At 55.6% G+C, this 18,737-nt stretch overlaps 2 protein-coding genes across 3 annotated transcripts in view; both read right to left on the bottom strand.

Annotated features, from left to right (window-relative positions):
- UBN1 (ubinuclein 1) overlaps positions 1–7,371 on the bottom strand; it is a 27,498-nt gene extending 20,127 nt beyond the window's left edge. The window contains exons 1-8 of one of the 2 annotated variants that reach the window (XM_039383634.1): positions 6,650–7,371; positions 4,927–5,013; positions 3,955–4,050; positions 3,278–3,412; positions 2,726–2,829; positions 1,181–1,619; positions 367–387; positions 244–270 (exon numbers count right to left, since the gene is read on the bottom strand). In XM_039383634.1, the coding sequence (XP_039239568.1) occupies positions 244–270; positions 367–387; positions 1,181–1,619; positions 2,726–2,829; positions 3,278–3,412; positions 3,955–4,050; positions 4,927–5,013; positions 6,650–6,889 (1,149 nt within the window). In that variant the 5' untranslated portion in view covers positions 6,890–7,371. Of the gene's footprint in view, positions 1–243; positions 271–357; positions 388–1,180; positions 1,620–2,725; positions 2,830–3,277; positions 3,413–3,954; positions 4,051–4,926; positions 5,014–6,649 lie in introns of both variants that reach the window. The other variant, XM_039383633.1, reaches the window with a different exon arrangement.
- Positions 7,372–10,056: 2,685 nt separating this feature from the next.
- LOC113996758 (nucleoside diphosphate kinase 3-like) lies at positions 10,057–14,687 on the bottom strand. The gene is made up of 5 exons (XM_027737998.2): positions 14,584–14,687; positions 13,946–14,076; positions 13,459–13,560; positions 12,867–12,979; positions 10,057–12,130 (listed from the first exon to the last, which is right to left on the bottom strand). Exons 1-5 carry the CDS (start codon positions 14,627–14,629, stop codon positions 12,013–12,015), a joined length of 510 nt encoding a protein of 169 aa, XP_027593799.2. The 5' UTR covers positions 14,630–14,687; the 3' UTR covers positions 10,057–12,012.
- Positions 14,688–18,737: the final 4,050 nt, after the last annotated feature.

The following is an 18,737-nucleotide window of genomic DNA, read 5'->3' as shown; positions in this document are numbered from 1 at the left end:
TGTCATGGTTTAACCCCAGCCTGCAACTCAGCCCCACAGAGCCACTCACTTCCCTTTCAAGGGATGGGGGAAAGAACCAGAAGGGCAAAAGTGAGAAAACTCATGGATTTATCTAAAGAGTTTATAGGGAAAGCAAAAGCCACGTAAGCAAAGCAAAACAAGGAATTCATTCCCCCTTGCCCTCAGCAGGCAGGTTTTCAGCCATCCCCATGAGAGCAGGGCTACATCACATGTAACAGTGACCTGGGAAAACAAACATTCCCCCTCCTCCTTCCCCCAGCTCTGTACACTGAGCATGACTCCATGTTTCTGGGATATCCCCGTGCTCAGTTGGGATCAGCTGTCCTGGCTGTGTCCCCTCCCAGCTCCTTGGGCACCCCCAGCCCCCTCGCTGGCAGTGCTGGGTGAGGAGCAGCACTGTGTAAGCACTCACTGCTCAGCAATAATAAAAACATCCCTGGGTTATCAACACTGTTTTCAGCAAAAATCCAAACCAGCCCCATATAGAATCACAGAATGTGCTGAGTTGGAAGAGACCCACAAGGACCATCAAGTCCAATCCTGTTCCTGTTCAGGACCATCCCCAAGAGTCACACCATGTGCCTAAGAGGATCATCCAAATGCTCCTTGAGCTCTGTCAGCCTTGGTGCTGTGCCCACTGCCCTGGAGAGCCTGTTCAGTGCCCCACCACCTTGTGGAGGAAGAACCCTTTTCTAATATCCAGCCTAAAGCTCCCCCGCCACAATTCAGGCCATTCCCTCGAGTCCTGTCACTGGTTCCCACAGCGAAGAGATCAGTGCCTGCCCACCAGCTGCCATGGAGAAAATTAACTCCACCTCAGCCCAAAACAGTCCTCCAGCCCCACTAGTGCACATTTAGGTTCATTCATGTTAAACTGACTTTGGAAAGTACCTCTTGCATCAGGTCCATACTTTGCCAAGAGAGATAAAGAAGGAATCCTGACAGGTGTGGTACATTCAGTAGACAACAAAGCCCAGACTTTGACACCCCCTGACATCTGGGCCTTCAAGAAAGTACCTTAGAGTGTGACACAAAGGGGTGACCCCAGTGGCACTGCAAAACTGCCCCAGTGGAATGTTCTCTGTCCCTGCCACACAAACCCAGCAGAGCTGTCCCCTGTCCAACGACCAGCAGTGCCAGTGTCCCCTCCCTGCCATACCTGAGCCAGCTCTTTGATGCGTTTCTCCAGCGGGGCTGGGAGGCCCTCAGGGAGGGATGGCTGCTGCTTGAAATCCTGCTCCAAGCCTGTGCCACCAGGATCGCTCCCATCCTCCACATCAGGGAAGGGGCTGCCCTCTGGGGACTCGCTGAGGAGCCTCTCCAGGTCCAGGTCACTCAGGGAGTCCATGGCTGTGGCTGCCTGGAGCAGGTCGGTGTCACTGGCGTGGCCGAAGAGCGAGAGCAGAGGGTCCGGCATCGCCTCGGCCTCCCTCGGGCCCGCAGGCTCTGCTGGGGAAGGAGCCACCACTTTCTGCTCTTCATCTTTTTTCTTCTGAGCATCCTTCTCCTTCTGAAACTTCTTCAGCATCTCCTTGACACTGAGAGCTCCAGAGTATTTTTTCTTCTTCTTCTCCTTACTTGCATTTAATGCTGTGAAGCTGCAAAGTATGGAGGAGGAAAGGGAACTGAACACAAGACCAAGGAGCAGAACGATACCTTCACCCCATTTCACCAATTCCCTGGAAAGTCTTAGCCCCTTAACCAGTTACACCAGGAAAAGTGTTCTACAGCCTCTTAAGGTCACACTGCCTGTTCAGCTCTGAGAAGGGAAGGCTGTCCTGCCTCACTGCAGAGAGGTGCTGGGGTTTAAACCACCTCCACCAAAAACAAACTTTTATTTAGTTACATGTATTATTCCAGCAGGGAAGATTGGGAAATGCACGAGCCACTAGTGCAGAGGAAACTGAAGCAAGAGAGAATTTCGTGAAGCTTTTTGCTTATTAAGACCAGGAGAGCAAATTCCTTTTCCTTGCTCACTATGAAAGAATCACACCCTGGAGGTACCATGTCACACATGGTTTGGTGTTGCCCAAAAGCAGATCCATGCAGGGAAAAAAAATCACAAAGAATAGTTACAGGAAGAAGGAAAAGAAACAGGAGGGAAATGCAGGAAAATAGTCAAAAGCAACATACAGACAATGAAACAGAAAGGCTGGGCAGACAAAAGCAAGGACGGAGCAACAGCACAGGACGACTTAGAACAAAATGAAAACTCACTCATTTTACAGCCCAAAAGCTGCAAAAAAGCTGAGCACTCATCCAAGAAATACTTTGGGCAGGAGTACAAATGCCCAGCAACAGCAGCAACACAGCCTTCTAACCTCTCCCTCCCTGCCAGCCTGGCACTTGTGTGGCCCCGAGTCCAAGCCCTTCCCACCTGCCTTTCCTCTCACAACTTTTTCCCAACAGTTGTTGTCTTTCTCTCCACTCAGTATCTGTTCCCACCCTCAGTATCTAAACAGACTCCATCAAACATCAACACTGCAGCCAGCTGTGCCTGTCTGTGCTTGGATACTCCTGCTGTGGAGCTGTGTTCCTTCCCTGATCATCACCTGCCTTTCTTTCCCCCTTTGGAAGCAATGAGGGTTTTCCTGCCAGGGTTTGTGCAAAGTGCATTCAGGCCACCCCACACTGCAACAGGTCCTACTGAGCCACCCTGAAGCAAGGTGTCAAGCAGCAAGAATTCCCTCCTCCGCCTCCTTACCCAGCTTTTGGAAACTTGGACTTTTTGGATTTCTTTTCCTTGTCGTAAGAATCATCTTTTTTCTTCTTCTTCATTTTTTCACCTCCATCTTTCAACTTCCGCTTCTGCAGAGGGTTAAAGCCAAGTCACAATCAGAGTCTCCCACAATGCTACCAGCACTCCCAGTGACACTTTGGGACCTTTCCCAAGAATTTCAAAACAGTGGACACATTAACCCAACCCCCCTACATCTGTCACCACAGTTCTGGCACGCGTTGCCTTTGACAGCACACCCAGCTTCTACTCTTCACCACCACCATGCCAAGTGACTTCCAGGGTGACAGGGAGCTGCTGTCACCTCTGCTCTAGGAACCAGGCAACTCCACCAGAGTTTCATCCATGCCACACCAGACATGCTTCATTTTACTATGAAATATAGGGACACAATGGGATTTCAAGCGCTCATCCCTATTTTGCACACACCAAGTCACAAATCTCTCCCAGGCTGAATGTCAACACACTCATGCAGAGAGCTCTAACAGAGGAAATAATTGAGAAAGCTGCCCTGCTGACCTTGGGACACTTCTTCTTCTTCTCTTTGACATAGTCATCTTCAGACTCAGATGCCTGACGGAACTGCAGCGTCCCTGAGTTGATGTAAAACCCTCCATACTTTGTAGTAAGAGAAGCAGGAACAAGCTCATCGTACTGGAAACAACAGAGAACAGTTTATTGGCACTGTAAGTTTTGTTACTTTATCCCATAGCTGAACTGTTTGGAAAATGGAGTGGGATTCATAGAATCACAGAATATCCTGAGTTGGAACGGACCCACAGGGATCATCAGTCCAACTCCTGACCCTGCCCAGGACACTCCAACAACCCCACCCTGTCCCTCAGAGCGTCGTCCAAACGCTCCTGGAGCTCTGGCAGCCTTGGTGCTGTGCCCACTGCCCTGGGAGCCTGTTCAGTGCCCAACCACCCTCAGGGGGAAGAACCTTTCCCTGATATCCAGCCTAACCCTCCCCTGACTCAGCTTCATGCCATTCCCTCAAGTCCTGTCACTGCTCATGAGAGTGAAGAGATGGTGCTCCCCCAAGACCCAACAAGGCTGTGGAATGCTCACCAGCATCCTCCTGCCCCAGAATCTCTCATTCCTCAGTGCTGGCACACTCCTGGCTGATCCTGAGGTGCCAGCTCAGCGCCCAGGCTGTCCCTTTTCCCCACCCTCACACCCACCCCAGCACTCACAGCTTCGGAGTTATCGATGAAGGAGTCGGACTCGTCGTAGCCGTACCCCATATCAATCAGGTCCTGAATCCGGTCCTTCCTGCGTCTCTTCCCCCCCTAAACAAGCAAAGACTGACATTGTGATCATCTCCCTTTTGCAGCTACCACAGGGACAGCCCCAGTACAGGACACAGACACTGGCTCCAGGACAGGAAAGAGAATGAGCTGCAGCAGAACCAAACCAGGGTTAACACATCCCGCTGGACTCTCAGGATGTGGCAAATCCAGTTTTAGGCTTTTCCATACAGAATCAAAACAGTGCAGCCAAATTAAACAAATCACTGCCTGCCAAGCTGACATAGTGCCAGCAGGCTTCATGCTGAACTGGGTCTGCACCCCTTCAACATTCCTGCCAGGGCTCTTCCCTATGGATTGCTCTTCCATAGCTGCTACACAGTGAGTACAGACTGGGTGCTGCAGGCACCACACACACACAGAGTGTGTTAGGGTGACCCATGGGTCAAACCTGGATCACGAGACAACGTACAACTCGCTACTCAAAAGTGCCAGTTGTAAAACACAATGTGGTTTTATTGCAAAAGTGAGAGGAAGAACAGAAAGAAACAGGTAAGGCAGCACTGCCCTGAGGGCAGTGGATTCACCACAGCCCTGTGCTCACAGACTTGGCAGATTCCATCCTGCCACAGCAACAAGGCCTAGAAATGAATTTTTGCTCAAGGAAATTAAATTTTATCAATTACAGTAAGTGATTTGCCACTCACTTTAATTCATGTCATTCACTTTAATCAGGCACATCTGACTTAAGAACGAATCTGAACTATTTTTGCAGCCCTGAGACAGAAAAGGAACATAAAAACCAGCACGTGCCAGCCAGGATAAAGGACTGGGGGAGAAAAGGAACCTGAGAGCCAGGAGCATTAACCAGCACTGCCCACCCCCAGGAATAACAGCAGAGAAAGAACAAACACCTACATATTTTTCTTCAAACTTCCTTGCAAGAGCCTCCACTTTATGTCTTTCCTTTTCCTCATCATTAAAAGGATCAGTTGGGTCTTTCTTCTGTAAAAATAAAAGACACAAAACCATCAGAATCAATGTTGCTACCAAAACACCATGAATTAAACCCATCCCGACTGGAGCACCAGCCAAATCAGCCTTTGGGACAGGCTTTGGTACAGTGCTGTCCCATGTCTTCCTCAGGGACATGGATGGGGGATCACAACCCTCAGTGTGTTTGGAGATGGCACCAAGCTGTGTGCAGTGGTTGACTCACCTGAAGGGTGGGATGGGACATCCAGAGGGACCTGGACAGGCTGGAGAAGTGGGACCATGGGAACCTCATGAGTCCTGGGAGAAGGATCTGGGGGTGCTGGTGGGTGAGGGGCTGGACATGCCCTGGCTGTGTGTGCTGGGACCCAGAAACCCCCCGTGCCCTGGGCTGATCCCACAGCGTGGGCAGCAGGGGAGGGGGGATTCTGCCCCTCTGGTGAGACTCCACCTGCAGAGCTGCCTCCAGATATGGGGGAACCAACAAAGGAAGGACACGGAGCTGTTGGAGAGAGTCCAGAGGAGGCCACTGAGATGCTCCAAGGGCTGGAGCCCCTCTGCTCTGGAGCCAGGCTGGGACAGCTGGGGGGGTTCACCTGGAGAAGAGAAGGCTCCAGGGAGACCTGAGAGCCCCTTCCAGGGCCTAAAGGGGCTCCAGGAGAGCTGGAGAGGGACCTGGGACAAGGACCTGGAGGGACAGGCCAAGGGGGAATGGCTTCCCACTGCCAGAGGGCAGGGTTAGATGGGATATTGGGAAGAAATTGTTGGCTGTGAGGGTGGGGAGGCCCTGGCACAGGTTGCCCAGAGAAGCTGTGGCTGCCCCATCCCTGGAAGTGTCCAAGGCCAGGTTGGACGGGGCTTGGAGCAACCTGGGCTAGTGGAAGGTGTCCCTGCTCATGGCAGGGGGTGGAACGAGATGGGTTTGAAGGTCCAACACAAAACACTCTGTAATTCTGAGAGTGTCTCTGTTTTGGGTGCTCTCTCAACTAGTTCTGTACCTGTCTGTTAATCCCAACTCCCAAAAAACCTCTAAAAAAAAGCAGCATTAAGCCCTACCCGACTGTAATCAGTTCTGAAGAGCAGCAGTAAAAATTAGTAGAATCCAGTAAGTTTCTTTCCATAGAAAACAACTCATAATACAAAGTTTAGATTCTGCAGGAGTGTGCATGTCATTGTTTCCTGGGAAATGGCTTTTGACAGCAAAGAGAACTGTCAGGTAGCACCTGAAAGCACCACATCCCCCACCCATAAGGAGATACCAAGGACTGAAGTGGGAATATTGATGTGCAGCAGAGCACAGTCCTCAAAAAGATACAGCCCCATACTCCAGAAACACCCCTCCTCTGGTCCTCTTGGGAGAAGAGCAGGCCAGGTACCAAACCCCACTTCAGATCAGTCCTTTCTAAACTAAACAGGCTTTACATCCCACAGCCTGCCAGCAACACAACACCTTTCCAACACAAAATTCCAGCCAAGGCAAAGGAGTGACACAGCGTGGCCTGACAAGGAATCCTGTCTGGACATCAGTTCTCCTGCCTGTGGGATGCTCGAGTACCCTCCTCCCCCCCACAGCAAACACAGAACCAGCTCCCAAAGCAGCAACGCTGCAGGCACGGCACAGGTTCCCAGAGGCCAGGAGGGCACTCACCTTGTCACCTGAGGAGCTCCCTTTGACCTTCCCCCGGCAGCTCTTGAGCAGGTCTGGGTAGAAGAACTCGGGGCAGCGCTTGTGGTCGGGCTCGAAGAGGGTCAGTGTGATCCGCACGGCCGTGGCCGTCGGCTCGGGCTCCGGGGGCTGCTCCCCGTCCTCCCTGCGGGACCTCTTGAGGAAGCTGCTGCTCAGGGGGCCGTGCAGGGTGGTGAACGACACCCTGTGGGGCTCTGTCATGGCTCTGGCCAGGGCTCACCAGCCCTCACGGCATCGTTCCCTCTGCATCGGGGAAGGGCTGTCCGGCCGCACGGAGGGATCGCACCGCCGGCTGAGGATGACGGGGGTGTTGGCAGCAGGACAAGTCCTTTGGTTTGGGAGTTTTCCTGGGAAATGACAGAGGGCTGTGCTGCCAGCGCCTGCTGCAATTGTTAGAGAGAAAGAAAGAGTAAGTCAGTCCTTGCACCAGAATTCCCTCCAGCGCTGGCAGCCTCCCATTGCCCCTCCTGTCCATCCACAGGTCTCCCTCCTCACACCACACCGCTCCATGTGTAAGGGCTGAAGGAAATCCAGCTGCCAGGGAACCAAAACGTCCCCGCCAGACGGTCTGTGACAGGGCCCAGCATCCCCGGGCACAAACACCGGCCTGGGGCTGCACCTCCCGGGGCCGGGGCTGCGCTCGGGCCGCCTGTTCTCCCGCTGCGCGGAGGGCCGGACCCCCCCGTGAGCGGGCCCGGGGCTGAGCGGGCCCCGTGTTGGCGGTGCCGGTGCCAGGTCGGGTCGGTGCCCCCGCCCCCCCTCACTCACCGCCGCTCGCGGCCGCCCCGGCCCCGCTCCAGCCCCGCGCCCGCGTCACGTGGGCGGCGCTGCCCTCGCGCCGGGGCCGCGCGCGTCGCGGCCAATCAGCGGCCGCCGCCGCGGCCACGCCTCACGCGAAGGGGCCGCCCCGGGGCACGTGACCAGGGAGGACCAATCCGCGCCGCCGGCACCGCCCCGTCCCGGCAGCCCCCGCCCGGCCTGGGAGGGAGGGCCGGCAACATGGCGGCCATGGCGGCCCGGGGCCCTCGGGGAGCGGCTGAGGCACCGCCGGAGCTGAGCGGGGCCGGACCCGCTGGGCACCCGCGCCCGGCGCTGCGGGGCTGAATCGGGAGGGGTGTGAGGCGGCGGCAGCAGCGGCTGTTCAGGGCTCTCGGAGCCGCTGCCCGCGTCCCCGTCGCTCACCGAGCAGCGCTCGGTGCAGCCCAATAGAAGTCGTTCGCGTGAAGCCTCTGGGAAGCCGCGTTCGTCCTCAGAGCCCCTCATGTGCCAGGAGCACTTAAACAAGCTCAGGTTTATTCCGTAGGAGGAAATACAACTTAGGGAATGTGTAACTATAAGGGGAAACAGCTATACACTACATCCAAAGAGGGGATGTTGTGGACAAGGCTAGAGGCACTGGGATCCCCGGAGTGCTGTGCTGGAAGACCCCGACTGCGGGATGACAAACTCCCAGCGGACCCTGAACCAGTTTGGGACTGGCTGCTCCAGCTGGGTGTGCTGGGACACGATGGGATCCATGGCAGGGTACTGATGGAGCTGCTGATGCCATCGTGGGACTGCTCTGGTATTTTGCAGTGGTTTGGGGAGTCTGGAGAGATCTCTGTTGACTGGAAGCTGACAAATGTCCCAGTTTTCAAGCAGGAAAAAAGGAAGACCCTGGAACCTCCAGGCCTGTCAGTCTCCCTTCAGTGCCTGGTAAAATTATGGAGATGGTTATGCAGGGAGTTACTGAAAAACACTTGAAAGACAAGGCAGTCATCAGTCACAGCCAGGGTGGGTCAGGCTGGAAGGGACCACAGTGGGTCATCTGGTCCCAACTCCTTGCTCCAGTAGGGTCATCCCACAGCACATGGCACCGGATTGTGTCCCGGAGGTTCTGGAATATCCCCAGTGAGGAGCACTTCACCCCCTCCCTGGGCAGGCTGTTCAGTGCTCCATCACTGCACAGCAAACAAGTTCTTCCTCATGTCCAGGTGGAACTTCCTGGGCACTTCCTCCAGCTTTGTGTCAAAGCCATCGAGGGCAGACAGTAGATGTGGTGGTTCGGGGTTTTAGTAAAGCTTTTGATACCATTTCTCCCAGTCTCCTGGATAAACTGGCCCCCACAGCTCCACAAGTGCCTGGGTGAGCAGCTGGCTGAGCTCAAAGGGTCACATTGGGACAGTCACCAGTGGGGCTCCCCAGGGCTCAGTTTGAGGACTGCTGCCACTGAGTGTTTTATAAATCATCCAGATGCAGGAATTCAATGTACATTAAGTAGGTTTGACAACAATACTAAACTGGGAGGAGCTGTGGGGTCCCTCAGGGTAGAGGGCCCTTACAGAGACCTGGGCAGTCACCCCCTGTGTGGTGTTTAACAGGAGAAGTGCTGGGTTCCACACCTGGGACAGGTCACACACGAGTTTGGGGGATGAGAGGCTGGAGAGCAGCCCAGCAAACAGACCTGGGGGTTTGGGTCAGTTGATTCAGGGTCAGCAGTGGCAGCCAAAAGGGCCAAGTGTATCCTGGGGTTCAGCCGGTCGAGGGAGGGGATTGTCCTGCTCCACACTGCAGCTGGAGCTTTGTGTTCTATCAATCCACTAACAGTGCTGGGAGGAAACCATGGAGAGAACAGGTTAAAAGCCATTTCCCATCCCATAATTTCAGCCCTCTTCCACTTTCCAATACCCTGTATTGCTTGGTTGATGGCACCAGCTCAGGCCCAAATCCTCAGCAAACGAACTGCTCAAAATCCAGGGCAAAGCCCCAGGAGCAGAAGCCAGGGGCTGATCACAGGACCTGCAGGGACTGGCAGTGGGTTGGCATCCAGTCAAGAGGCTGGTACACGACTTTTTTTGATGCTGCCCAGCGACAGGATGAAGAGCAACAGCCAGAAACTAAACCACAAGAAATTCCATTTCAACATGAGGCAGAACTTCTTTCCATGGAGGTGGCAGAGCTCTGGACCAGCTGCCCAGGGAGGGTGTGGAGTCTCCCTCTCTGGGGACATTCCAAACCCACCTGGACATGTTCCTGTGTCACTTGCTCCAGGTGACCCTGCATGGGCAGGGGGGTTGAACTGGGTGATCTCCAGAAGTCCCTTCCAACCCCAACTATTCTGTGATTCCCTGAGTCCTGCAGGAGCACAGAGCCCTCTGGCTCTGCTGCCACGAGCACACGGTCTGGCTCCACTGGGGATCATCCCAGCCATGCTGCTGGTTCAGGGGGAAGCACTGGAGCCCTGCACAGGGCAGAGACAAGGGGATCACTGCCTTCACCTCCTCCAGCTCTGACACAACTGCTGCCTCCAGCTGTTGGCTGGGCTGGCCTGGCTATTTTTGCCAAGCACCTGCAGGCTCCTGCCTTCAAGAGCCCTGAGAGGATCCACAGACAGTTTCTACTTTTATTGTTACAGTTTAACAGAGTCTTGGACAGAGGAGAAGCAGCAGGAACCAACATGCAAAGCAATTAAAGTCACAGGGGCTGGAGGAACCCCCAGCCCAGCCCTGTCCCCGCTCACACAGCGGCGCCTCTGGGACCCTTTCCCTGCACTGGGGCTGCTCCATCGGGCCCAGAGAGGGACGAGTTCATGGCAGACACCAAACTACACACAGGGAGGAGGAGAGGGCTGGCCTTGACTGTGCCTTGAGGAGTCAGGGCTGTTTTATGACTGGAATCCAGTGTGCTTTGAAACTGGGAGGGCACCTTAAATCTCATCTGTGCCAACAGAAGAGGGATCCCTCAGGAAAAGGCAATGGCAAGAGATGATGCTCAGGGATTTGGCCACAGTTTACCTGTGTCACAGAACTGGCACCTCTTGGAGCCAACAGCTTTTTTCAATACATCTCTTAAACAACAAATGAAATATTCCTCCTGCTCTCTTCACACCTCAGTCTTTACTTTGCCAGTGTCTCCTGCAGCCAGACTCTGGGCTCAGCCAAATGGAGGAGTTCCAGGAACAAATGGGATCTATCATGTATTTAGAGCTGTAAGCAAGCTCCTCGAAAAGGCCAAGGCAGGAGGAGCCAGGCTGAGGCAGCTGGGCAGCTGAGGGAAGGGAAGGGAGGCCCCACTGGAGGGAGACCCCTGGCCCAGAGTGGGAGTGGAGTGAGTTCTCTCTGCCCCCAGAGAGCTGCCCTCGTCCCCCAGAAGCTACAGAGCTGGGGAGCCAGAGACAGAGCAGGACAGGCCCCGAAGGCACAGGTAAAACCCTACACACAGGAAAGCCCCAGGGGATCTCGTTCCCTGGGTTTAACTGTGTCCCTGTTCGATGGCAGGATGCCATGTCACTGTCCCTGTCCTTACACTCCAGACCCAGCACAGCTCTGAGGAGCTGGGTGGCCCACTGAGAGCTCACAGGGGGTGTCCAGCCCATTACAAACTGGGTCTCCAGATACCCTCCCAGCAGGGAAGCTCCACCATCAGACAAAGAAGATCTCAGGATCTCCCAGAGCTCAGTGCCAGGACTCCACAGCCTGCACTGTGCACAAGAGAGGACTAAATAATCCTCCTAGTCCTTCCTGAGCCCCAAACCCACAAATCCTTCCCTGCGCCTCACTTCTCCCCCTTCTATTCCCTGGCTGCCCCAGTGCTGCAGCTTCACCAGCCTGTGTCAGTCCCCAGGCAGGGTCAGCGTGGGACTGAGGATGCGGGGTCAGGCCAGGGCTGTGCAGCCCCAGAGAACCAGAGCACAGCTGGAGAAGCTGCTTCCCTGCTCCCAGTCCAGGAACTGGAGCCAGAGAAACTGTGTGTTTAACAGCCTTTGGAGAAACTTTTCCATGGACTCACTGATCGTGTCGGAAGCCGGGTGGGGTTGTGCCAACCCCAGCACATGAAGCTCCCACTAAGGGAGAGGGATTGTTCCATCCTTCATTCCTTGTTTTGGAATGCACTCTTACCCCAAGGGAGAATTTTCCCCCACACCCCACAGCAGCCTAGTTCTTTAAAAGCCTTTGGTGAAAAGCCTTCTAGAAATGCAGGTAAATTCTATCACTCCCATCACCTTGTTGTGACCAGCACCTCTCCCAGCAGCAAGGAACACACATTATCCTGCACCAGGCAGGGCTGGGAACACTCAGGGATGGGCCCAGAGTCCAGGACATACTTCAGTAAATCAGCTTGAGCTACTTGGGATTTAAGATACTGCAGCAAACAGAGCAATAATGCTACTTACTAGAGCAGAGAGAAAAAAAGAAACCATTACTCTTGGCAGGAGCTGAAGCACATTGTTCCAGACACAGCCCAGCTCCCAGGACCCCACAGGCAGAACAGGAATCCCATAGCAGGATCCACAGCCATGCAATGGATGGAAATGTCCTGTGTCCCCTCAGGAAGGTGTCCTTCCCTCACTCGTAGATCCAGTGCTGGGCCGTGTCCTCCCAGCATGTGAGCTCCTCCGGGCGGAACCACAGGGAGATCTCCTGCTGGGCACTCTCCACTGAGTCACTGCCATGGATCACATTCCTGGGGGGAGGAGACAGGGATCAGCTGGCACTCAGCATAGCAAGGTGGAAGAGGATGCTGGAAAATTTCCCCTTGACCAATTTAATTAAAGCAATGGAGCCAGTCCTATCCCACAATATTCTTTCCTACCACACCCCCCCCTTCTTCCTGCTCAGGGTGTGGGACATGGATGTGCAGGAGCTGCCCATTCCCAGAACTCCTTCCTCCTATGATGAGGAGCCATTTGTTTGCTCCAGGAGGAGCTGCAAGTGGTTTGCTTGTTTTTATGTCAGTCATTCCAGCTGTGCCTCCAGATTTCCCCCCTCCCTTCTGTCAAAGGTGGTTTGGTATTGGACACCCAGGAACAGAAACCTCAGCCAGCAGGGTTCAATGTGAGCCGTGCCTACCACAAGCCAGGTTGTGGCCACCCAAGGTCACCACCCATGAACCTTCACCTACTCCCAGGAAAAGGTTGAGAGGGCTCCTCCCTTCCTCTTCACAGCTGATTCCCAGAGGAAAACACAGGCAAACTCCATCTGCTTTCAACAGAGGCCTCAGGAAGAGGGAAGCACACAAACCCAGGCTCCTCCTCTTGCCAAAGCCAAGCCTGGGAGGCAGAGCTCAGCTCTGCTGTGAGCACAGAAGGGAGCAGCTCTGCTCGGGCATGCAGGCTCACATGGCTCAGGCAGGCCTGGCACACGAGTGTCTGGACAAGATGCCCTGAAACACTGAGGGAAGAAGAAGCCAAAGCTCTCACTTGCTGACTTCGACACAGAAGTCCCCTCGGATGGTGCCAGGCCTGGACTCGGCCGGGTTCGTCTCCCCGATCATCGTGCGAACCGTCCTCACCACGTCCAGGCCCTGCCACACCTACAGGAGAACAGGACCAGGATCAGCCCCCACAGTGCCCCAGCACATCACATCTGTCCTCTGAATCCCTCTGATCCACCTGGGTGAGAGACAGGAAAGGGTGTCTCCAAATAGCCTTCAAAAGTTGATTTTGGAAAAGAATCAGAATTGTCTGTGGAAAAGAATCAGAATTGTCTCCACATCCCTAGAAGTGCTCAAGGCCAGGCTGGACAGGCCTTGGAGAAACTTGAGATAGTGGAAGGTGTCCCTGCCCATGGCAGGGGATGGAACGAGATGGGCTTTAAGGTGCCTTCCAACCCAAACCAGTCAGTGATGCTACAATTTAATTTACCACAGAAAACATCCCTACAGGACAGTACAGCTTCAAGAGACCCTCTGAGGAAAGAAGCCACCTTGTTTCCATCATGCCAACAGGCAGTGCTGCTCAAACCTTGTCCTTCCTCCCTGTCCCCTGGTGCAGAGGACACGGCCACACTCACCATGGCCACCACCGGCCCGGAGCTCATGTACTTCACCAGGCGGCCGTAGAAGGGCCGGTCCCGCAGGGCCACGTAGTGCTCCCTCAGCAGCTCCTCTGAGGCCTGCAGAGAGCACAGAGCTTAGCTTAGCTACCTGAGGGATGCAGGGAAACCTGGATTCTGTGTGTTACAGTCCAGCTCCTGCACAGGTGCTCAGTTCCAGGAGGGAACCAGCAGCAGCCTGACACAGAGAGAAGTTTCCACATGCCAGCTCAGTGCCAGCCCTGGAGCACGGACACAGCCAGGGACAGCTGTACTCCCCATAGCCGGGATCACCCTCGAGAGGCAGTTCAGGCACCTGAGTGCCAACACCCCTGAGCCCTGGGAGGGTTTGGTGCTGGTGCTGTGCAAGCCGGGTGACAGCAGAACCCCTGCAGTCACCAGCACAGCCGGGGCCTGGGGGGGCTCCTTGGCTCCAGGGACCCCCCGGGCAGGCCCGGCCACTCACCTGCAACAGCTTCATCCCCACAAGCTGCAGCCCCTTCCTCTCGAAGCGCCGGATGATCTCCCCCACCAGGTGCCGCTGGACCCCGTCGGGTTTGATGGCCACGAAGGTGCGTTCATTGACCCCGCCGAGGGCTGCGGGGACAGGGCACAGCGGTGAGGGGGAGAAGGAGACCCCCGGGCCTGCAGCCGAGGGGCACAGGGAGGTCCCAGGATCCCAATGCTGGGGCAAGCGGGCAGGGGGAGCCAGGCCCCGGGCACGGGGACAAGGGGAGGTCCTGGGGTCTCAGGGGCGGGGGCACAAGGGCAGGGAGCGTCCCAGGACCCCGGGAGGAAAAGGAAAGGGTCCTCGGGCGCGGGGGGCACAGGGTCAGGAGGGGGGTCCCAGGGACAAAGGGGCACAGAGCGGACCCCAGGATTTCGGGTGCTGAAGGACATGGGCAGGGGGCCCCTGGCCCGCGGGTGCGGGGGCACAGAGGCAGGGGTGAGGGTCCTAGTCCCTGAGGCGCGGGGGCAGAGGACAAGGAAGGTCCCGGGCCCTCAGGCAAGCGGGCAGAGGAGATCTCGGGCCCGCGGGGTCGGAGTGGGTCCCAGCCGACGGGGGCACAGGGTCGGGGGGTCCCGGTGCCGCCCGTCCCGCACCGCTGTGAAAGAGGCCGGCGAAGAGCCCCAGCACCAGGCAGATCATGGCGGCGCCGCTCTTAAAGGGGCCGCGCTCCTCTCGCGCCGCCGCCGCCCCCCGCGGAACCATCGCGCCGGGAACGCGGAGCGGCGGGGCCGAGACACGGGGACACCGGGCACGGGCCGTTCCCATGGCAACGCCCCGCGGGGCCGGGGGAACCCGGGGGGTCCCGGGGAACCGGAGCGGCCGATGGAGGCCGCGGGGACCGGGGGACCCGGCTGTACCTGTGCGAGGTGTCCCACCCGGGCCCTCCTGGCTGCCGCCTCTGAGCTCCCCCGCGCCGCTGGCCCGGAGGCCGCGCAGCCCCCCGGCTGTTTATGGGGCTGTTTTGCCTTCTCCGTCTCTGTCGTTGCTGTCGTGGCTGCTGACCAGTCGTGGTTACAGTTATGGGGCAACATCTGCGCTCCCTGAGCACCACGGGGGCCCAGCCCCTCCATTTCGGCCAGGCTGGCAGCCCTGGGGAGGAGCCCTGAGCCCGTGCGGCAGGAGCAGGAGGGCAGAGCTGCGGCCCCGCAGGGCTCGGGGAGCTCGTGGTGCTGGTTTAGCTTTGGGTGCAAGATCCCAGCTGTCAATGTGCTCTTATGCTCAGGGGTCGTTATGAAGACACACGAAAACCCCCAGTCCAAGGCTCCATTACCTCCTGTCAGGAACTCACCTCTTCGTTCAGCTCCGGGATCAGCCTCTGGAAATACCAGCACCTGAAATACCTTCTCCAGAGGCCTCGCGGAGGCTGGATCTGCTTCCAAACCTGCTTCCAGTCTCCTCCTCGTGTTCAGAGGCAGTGTCTGCTCGCTCTCCCCTGGTCAGGTCATGGCTGGATTCTCTTGGTTCTCCGGGCTGCAGGGATCCCGCTGCTTCACCCAGCACGGGTTTGAGTCAAGCATTCCCACATTTGCACCCATAAAATAATCAGAGGTTGTATCCTGGGGATCCACAGCATGGCTTTGCCTCAGGAAGGTTGCCCCGGTCTGCTCCAGGACAGTTCGGTTGTGGAATTTGCTGCGGAGTCGTGGGTACAGCTCGGGAGGCGGGGGCGGTTCCAGAGGCTGTCCCTGCTCTTTCTGGGAGCTCGGTGCCGGCAGAGGGAGCGCAAGGAGCGCGGAGGAGCGCTCTGCCTTTCCCCCGAACCTCGGCACTCCGAGATCCATCCTGCCAGGGGCTGGGCCGAACAGTCCCGCTGCCAACGCGCCCTCCTAAAACAAGGCGTTGATGTTTTTAAGGTGGACAAGCAGCACGTCGTCAGCCCTCCCTCGTGTTCTTCGAGACAGCTGGGCTATTTTGTTGGAAAATCTCAAACAAATCCCGCCTGGAGCGGGTGTCTGTGAAAGGAAACAGCCCCCACGTGCTTTGCAAAGGTTCAGATTGCTGTGAGGAAGGTGCTCAGTGGATGGTGTCAACCTTCATTAGCAACTCACAGAGCCACTAATGAAGAGCATGTTTTCCGTGGGGTCCTGGTGACATCCATGTGTGTCCAGGCCAGCACAGGGATGGTGGGAATGGAACTGAAGTGAGCATGAAGGGAGGTGTGTCAGGGCTGGTGAAACCCCACTGCCCAGCTCCTCCTTCAGCCTGGTGCCCAGTCTCTGGCTTCTTTCACAGCTATTTCACAGATAATGATGTTTCTGTACATTTAATAAGATTTATTCCAGGATAATTTTCAAGGTGCCTGCAGAGCTGTCACTAACTCAGTTCACAGCCCAGCCAACACACGTGCCCTGGAGGCAGCCAGACTCCCCAGGCTGGCAGAATCCCTCATTTCACCCTTGGTTTATTAATGCTGATGAAATACCTCTTTTTCTCACACCAGGATTGTTCTGTCCTTCTCCACAGATGTCTTTAAAGATCCCAGCTCAGACATTTGGGTGAAGGTTTTAATTTCCTTGGACTGTAAATATTCCTTTGAGCGTCAGGCAGTTCCCTGCAGCAAAACCTGGAGGACAAACATGCCAAACACTGTCCACTCTGGTGAGTCCTTCTCATCCTCTTTGGCAATGATGTGCTGTGGGGAGAAAGCTTTGAGTTCCCTCTCTAGGCCAGGCTTAGGAACCCCAGAAACACTGATTACTGGTGACCAATTAGTTTGGGGAGTGGAGCTGGGCCTGATTCCCACACAGATTATTCCAAAGTATTATTAGGCACAATTTTAGGCAGGTGTGCCTTTAGGCTGAGCTCAGGAACCTGCAGTAATCAAGAATGAGACCACAAGTCCTTCATACAGAGGTCTCACTTGGGTTCTCAGCATTCCCAGCCCAGAGGTGTGCATGGAATGCTGCCACAGGCAACAGCTGCACATCTGGAGAAGGGTGGACAGATTTGCTGCCTCCTTTGGAAAGCCCAGTGATTGCTTCCTAAAGCCCTCCCTGGGAACCTGGAAGGGCAGGTGGTCCCTTCTGGTCCCCAGTAACCTCCCAGTTCAGTTTGGTTCCGTGGCAGGGGAGGCTGAGGGGGCTGTTCCTGTGCCTGCCACCACTGCAGGAATTCCAGGCAGAGGCACAACTCTATTTTTGCTCTTGCTGGATAAAACATTGCAGATACTGTGGTTATATAAGAGACTCCAGATCATGTAGGTGCAGATAACGTGGTCACCTACCTCTGTGCAGCGCAGACAAAGGCCTTTTGTGTCCTCTCACTGTACTTAGCAACTTTTGCAGTTATCACTGCCTTTCTTCTCAGGCTCTTTTTGCACCTTTTTGCTTGTTTGGGGAGGTTTTTTACCTTTCAGTTCAGCCATAGTCTTTTACCAGCATAGCATTGACATAGCCTGGAGTGTGGGTGCCTCTTACAGCTTGGGCCCTGCACAGACCTGCTGTCTGCTTTCCTGCTGGACCCCTGATCCTGTTGGAAATTATTTCATCTTCTGTGGGATAAGGAGGTGTTGGTAAAGCCAGATTTCCTTAAGCACCTTTTCCCTGGCTGAGGTGACCCAGGTCTCAGAGCCAGACCTACACAAAGTGCTCTACAGCAGAGTCAGTTGGCCAAGTGAACGTGGGACAGACAAGAGGATTCATTCAAAGCTGCCATTGCTCCATCCTGAAACAGAGCTGTGACACAGAAGGGCGGTTGGAAAGGAGAGGACCTGCAGGGGGAAGCTGTCTCTGAGTACAGCAGGAGGTGTCCAGGCACATCTATCCCTGGGAAAGGTGCTGCTGCCCCAGAGGGAACTGGCCAGGCCCTTCCTTGCATTTGGCTTTTCCATTCTGAGAGAGTCCATAAAAGATTTGTTTGAAAGAAACATTCAGAGTACACAGCCCAGGAAACACTTGCATTTTGGAGCAGAGATTTGGGTTAGTTTTCACTTCTGTGCAGTCCCTACAATGTTTTATTTAAGCCTGTGCTTCTTCCCTGAGAAATTCTTAGTCCATCCATCCCCCAGTCCAAGACTAGACAATGACAGGCTGGAAAAGGCAGTGCCAGTGAGGAGATCAGTGCTGATGCTCTGGGGACAGAGGTGAGCCAGGAGGGCAGCAGGGCTGCTGTTCAGTGCCCTCTGAGATGTTCAGGGCCTGGAGCCCTTTTCTTGTCCCCTGAATGGGTCATTGTTGTGCTGTTACCAGTGCCTGGGTCCTTCCTGTCCTGGGACATGCACAGCAGAAGAATCTCCTCTGTGCTGATGGTGTGATCACATCCCAAATCCCCTGCATAGATGCAGCTACAGTAGCTTGTCTGTCCTGCCTGGAATATTTCACAGAAGGGTTTGGTTGGAAGGGACCTAAAGAGCATCTCACCCCACCCCCTGCCATGGCTTGGATCAGGTTGCACCCACTTGCATCCTCCTTCACCTTGGCTGGCAATGGGATTGAGGGACTTCAAACTCGAGGCACCATTTGGAGCCCCCTGTTCTTAAGTCCCTGTTCAGGGGGGCTCAGACCCAGCCTGCCCTCCCCCAGCCCAGCACCCACTGCCCAGCTGTGAAAGGGCTTCTCAGCTCTTGCTCGGGTCTCTGCCTTGCAGACTCTGTGTCCCTTTGTGCCCCCAGCACTGCTCCTTGTGATGTCACAGCACTCATAAACTAGGTCAAACACCACCTAAACCCCGGCTTGATATCCCTTGCACTAAATTCCTGCCCTGCCGGAGTGTGATCTAAAAGGGGTTAGACTTGTGGCTTACGGGGAGC

The sequence above is a fragment of the Pipra filicauda genome, unplaced genomic scaffold, assembly GCF_003945595.2.
Source record: "Pipra filicauda isolate LSUMZ 115617 unplaced genomic scaffold, ASM394559v2 scaffold319_size1146426_pilon, whole genome shotgun sequence".
Lineage (NCBI taxonomy): Eukaryota > Metazoa > Chordata > Aves > Passeriformes > Pipridae > Pipra > Pipra filicauda.
This window is presented reverse-complemented; position numbering and strand designations above follow the sequence as displayed.